We start from the raw sequence: 5379 nt of genomic DNA, 5'->3' as shown, positions 1-5379 counted from the left end.
CCAAGCACAAAATGCTAGACACTATACACGTAATGTATGAAAGGCTGCAAACTTTTTTCCATGACAAAATGCTGGATGACATCAAAACATGTCTGCCCTCACACTTAAGTTCAATAAATAACTCTCGAAATGCTAACGTATTTAAATCACAGTTTTGTATCGCCTGTTCAATAAAATGTCTTGATACTTTTGCACCGTTTTTAAATTAGACTTATAACATAAACATGATAGTTTGATTTGAAATTCAATTTAAGGCTGATAAATTTAAACGAATCTCTCAACATTATTTCCTTTCAACCGTAAACAGTCATGCGCTCGTTTTTGAAAGCTGTGGATCACTGGCGCGCACAAATAGGTGGTTGTCGATGCAACTACATGTAATTTATGTGCAGTGTTCTTTCAGCTCGCCAATTGTTTGAGAGTGTTGCTTGTATACCCTGTCATTTTGGGACCACCATAAAAAGAAATCCGATGGATTCACGTTTAGGTTGTGAGGTGATTATTTGCAAATAATTTTACATCTGAAAGCTCGGTCCTGGAAAATATCGTGAAGCCAAGTCAGCGAACACAGACAGTTCATGCGGTGTTCTCCATCCTACTGAAACCATGCTTCTTCTTTTAGCTGCGTCGTCCTTATGTACATCTAATTTTTCACACTAGCAGTCTTGCGTACTCCTAAAACCAAAGAGGACCAATAATAGCGTGCATGCTGAGTGCTAGGTTGTGCACGTCTCCGAGTGAAGATGGCTCTTACTCCAGAGATTGGTCGAGAATACCGTGTTCTTAGAATTGGCATGCCCGCCTAAATGAAAATGCCATTCATGCAAGAACCATTATTTTGTTCACCCAGTCTGGGTCTCTTCCAAACTACTGAACGAACCGCTGGCGCAAGTCGACATGTGATCCGATGTCTTTATAAATCAACGTTTGGTTTATTGCTATACGATATGGATGCAGATTGAGATCATTACAAAATTCTTCGAACAGACACGCACTTCAGTGTCCCCAACTTGACTAGTCAGCTGTCTCTTTGACGTGTTAGAAAGGGCCTCGATTAAGTCTTTTAAACACCTGAAATTTCTTTCAGTCGTTGATATTTGGCTTCTCCCAGAAAATGATTAAAGGCTCATTTGTTTTAAATTCGAGGTCAGTGCTATAAAAGAGCTTTACATTAAATTACCATATTAAATAATGATGTGAGATTTCCACACTATGTGTCCTCGCAGTTATTCTATATAACTGTACATTATAGATAATGTCAGGTTATAATTATGGAAAGTAAAAAAGAAATATAGACATATGTCATTTGCGGTTACCCTCTACCACGCTGGATGTAAATTTTAGACGGACTTTTTTAAACTTGGGTCTTTCTCTGATTCCAACCATATAGTGCAAATTGGTCAGGTGTGTATCCAAAGGTGCTACAGCAGTCGACTTTGGGTGGACTTAATTGCATCACGTCAATAGACTCAGAAACCATGCCGTACACAATATTTGAATATGATTAACAGTAGAAATAACTCAAAGATTTATGTCCTCTTCCCGCTCTTTTTATTTCTTCTCTTGCTCATGTTCTTTCCCCTTTTCCTCGACTCAGAAACCATGCCGTACACAATATTTGAATATGATTAACAGTAAAAATAACTCAAAGATTTATGTCCTCTTCCCGCCCTTTTTATTTCTTCTCTTGCTCATGTTCTTTCCCCATGTACGGCATGGTTTCTGAGTCGAGGAAAAGGGGAAAGAACATGAGCAAGAAAAGAAATAAAAAGGGTGGGAAGAGGACATGATCTGTAGCACCTTTGGATACACACCTGACCAATTTGCACTATGTGGTTGGAATCAGAGAATGGCCCAAGTTTTAAAAAGTCCATACACACGGTTTCTCTCTCTCTCTCTCTCTCTCTCTCTCTCTCTCTCTCTCTCTCTCTCTCTCTCTCTCTCTCTCTCTCTCTCTCTCTCTGTATATATATATATATATATATATATATATATATATACACAAATATATATACATATCTATCTATCTATCTCCCTCTCTATCTCTATCTCTATCTATCTACCTATCTATCTATCTATCTATCTATTATACATATTATCAATAATTTACATAACAATTTCCTCTCTCATTATCTCATTCACTCCCATCATCACAGTCACTCACTCTCTTACTTTGGCTCTTGTGTTGCTAAATCATTCGTTTAGAAATGTTTCTGTCTCATGGGCTCTTGCATTTTGATTGCTTTCTTAACTGCAGGGTCCTTCTATACACTGGAGACTGTCAACAACAAAACATCACGACACGAACTGGTTGGGGTCGGGGGGGGAGACCAGTTTGATCAGTGCGCATGGACTGTCTAACAGGCGTTTCCGTCTTAGGTTCTGATGATATCACGCTTCCCTTGAGATACTGTTGTGCCACAAGTTAAAATCAAAGCCTTGATCCTGGAGCAAGGGATTAAAAAGTAAACCTACCCCCCCCCCTCACACAGAGCTTGTTTCACATAATACGCTCATCCATTGTGTCTACTCTGAAACTGGTCGCATTTGGGTCGCCGTGACATCATGCGTTAAAGTTAAAGACGCTTTAAAGAGTGGGGACTGAAATGAAGGTTTTTTCGTTGTTTTTGTTGTTTGTCTGTTTTTTTCTTTTTTTTGGGTAAGTGTTTTACGGCGCTCGCAACTGCATAGAGTCAAATGAGCGCGCGGGACACACCAACCATTTTCAGTTAGCAGGAAATTTTGAATTTTTGCACGCGTAGCGGCTGAAGCCTACACTTATTGATTTTGGACAACAAAAGGATCTTTAACGTGAGCAACTTGCACTCGGGACCTCCGAGATTTCTCGACTTTGTCCGAGAAGGCTAGGTGTAGATCCTACCTATCATAAGATCAGGGGTATGTCTGAAAGACAGCAGTAAGAAGGAGCCAAGGAGAAACAGTAGAAAGGTTGCAGAAAGAGTCAGGAGCCAAGAGGAGGGTGCAAAGGTGGTGAGGGGACGGGGGCAAAGAGTGGAGACGAAAGCAGACAACAGAACATTGTTAAGAGTTAAGGATTAGGAAAAGATGTGAAAGGAGAAAATTTAAGAGAAGAAAATTGTCCATCGCTATCCAAATTCGAAACCTGGATCTATTGAATGAAAGGCGAACACCTTAACGTCTACGCCACGAGAGCCCCAAAAGAGGTTTTTATCAAGCGAGGCCCAATAGGTAGATGGATAAAGTAAAGTCCTACTGTCTAGTATTTCCCTCATCCCCAACCCCTCTTTTATTTGATTCCCTCCCCCCCCCCTCCCAGCGTCCGCAACACGTTGGCTCACCTTTGTCTTAGAAATAACACATCTCGCAACGGAAGAGCCGTGGTTCCGAAAAATACAATAATATTAATAGTATTATAGCAAGTCAGGCTTTGTAGTGTGGAGATTATTCCGTCTGTGTTGAACTATCTCTGACACAAATGGTGGGTGTCAGTTCAATAATGACTACAACGTTATACAATGTCTAAAATATTTTCTTCGCCGTTGTATAAAGCAGGGAGTATGCATATTTCGAAAAAAAAGAAAATTGTATGTATTTCGGAGCTCATTCGAATTAATGTGTAATATGCAATTGTTCACCTGGCATTCATATGGAACAAGAGAGGCAACACTTAATCAATACAATCAAATTACGAAAAAGATATAAGACTTATTAATCTGTTTATCAAATTAAGCAAGCTGCAGTTATGTTACTTACCTGATTAAGATATAGAAATCAGACAACACATCTTAGAAACCCATAGCAGAATAGAGACTGCGTAACTAAAGTTTGCGCAATGCAATTCATGTTCAAATCTCTGTCTCTAACTCTAAATTTATTTTAAAATATACTTAAGATCGAGAATCTAAAAAGGTTCTCCTTGTAAACTCGGGAGCGCGATCTCAAAGTTCATTTATAACACTCAACAGAAATGGGGTAACATAGAAACTAAAAAATATCATAAATCGGGTACGTCACCTGTCAGGTCGACTGGGCAAAGTTCTGAGAAAAAGCCACACACCGGAACGTCCAAAGGTACCGATCCATCCGCAGTCTGCCAAACAATGTCTCCCAGGATGAATATTTTCTATTGAAAAACAAAACAAAACGGGAAAATGTATTAACAAAGATTATTTACAGATCTCAGCATACTGTCTGTATAGGTATATCTTCGACCTTACTCCGTTATTAATTTAGGGAAAAAACCCACATTTTTGTGTCATGCAGATACTCTTTAACGCTCCGCAAAGGTACTCACATAAAATCATGTTTTAAAATATTCAATGGGATCCGGTAGGACAGGGGACGTACCCTTTAAAATCTCAAATATTTCTTATAACATGGTTTAACTACAAAATTGGCCCAAGAGATAAGAAAATAAAGACAATTAGCATGTCAGCAAATATTCTGCATCGGTAGGTAATATAAGATTTCTAAGCAATAATTACACAGTTTATTAATAACCCCCCCCCAAAAAAAAACAAATAAAAAAAAACACAAAAAACCCCCAACAAACAATATTCAAATAATTATATTTTCGCAATGATTAAGAGAAGAAAATGATATTTAGAACATTTTACGACCAGTTTCAAATTTTATATTCTTAGCCAAAATTCTGGAAAAGTTGTCTTTAATTTACGCTTGCGTCATATCAAGACAAATCATCTTTGTGAAGTTTTTTTCTTCAGAAAATGGAAATGCGCGGAATAAATGCTATTTATTACGATCATAATTATTTTATCCATACATTCAAATTACTCGTGCTTCGTGATTCTCTTCACATGAGCTGTTTATCCTTCAAGCTGAATAGAACACTCAAAGAAAAAAAAGAGAAAGTGGAGAGAAAAAAAAGGAAAAGAAGAACTCTAAAAACGCATGTCGGCTAGAAAGGCCATACAAATTATGAATTATTATTTATCGGCTAGATTAATACCTGTTTTGAAATAGCGGTCATCCTGGCCTCTAGAATGACAGAGAAGTTATCTGTCCCTGGTGCCATATCCCACATCCAATAGTCTGGCTCGCGATCTCCGTTGGCATCGACCTTGACATTTCCCGTGATTCCTAAAAAAATGAAACAGTGTTACTTCTGGAGAAAAAAAGCCTACTTGAGTCAGCTCTTTCGTTTTAAACTTATCGGACCTATAATGATGCACATCCGATGTCCGTGGAGCTACATGTGGGTCACTTGAGGCCATGCGCCAAAAATGTGATGAACTTATTTTAAGAAATGCGTTCCCAAATAGACTTTTACCAATTTTCTATTCGTGTTTGTCATTTAACAAGGCCATGGTCTCATTACTGCCACAGTAGTAGTAGTAGTAGTAGTAGTAGTAGTAGTAGTAGTAGTAGTAGTAGTAG

General features: G+C 38.3%; 1 protein-coding gene across 1 annotated transcript in view; it reads right to left on the bottom strand.

Moving 5' to 3' along the window:
- The window catches only part of LOC101862233 (atrial natriuretic peptide receptor 1), a 43065-nt gene that overhangs the window by 35732 nt on the left and 1954 nt on the right, over nt 1-5379 (bottom strand). The window contains exons 2-3 of the mRNA XM_035969975.1: nt 4952-5082; nt 3997-4105 (exon numbers count right to left, since the gene is read on the bottom strand). Of these exons, the coding sequence (XP_035825868.1) occupies nt 3997-4105; nt 4952-5082 (240 nt within the window). The remainder of the gene's footprint in view (nt 1-3996; nt 4106-4951; nt 5083-5379) is intronic.

This window comes from Aplysia californica, unplaced genomic scaffold, assembly GCF_000002075.1.
Source record: "Aplysia californica isolate F4 #8 unplaced genomic scaffold, AplCal3.0 scaffold00009, whole genome shotgun sequence".
In the NCBI taxonomy this organism is placed as follows: domain Eukaryota; kingdom Metazoa; phylum Mollusca; class Gastropoda; order Aplysiida; family Aplysiidae; genus Aplysia; species Aplysia californica.
Note: the sequence above shows the minus strand (reverse complement) of the source record. Positions and strands in the feature narration are given on the sequence as shown.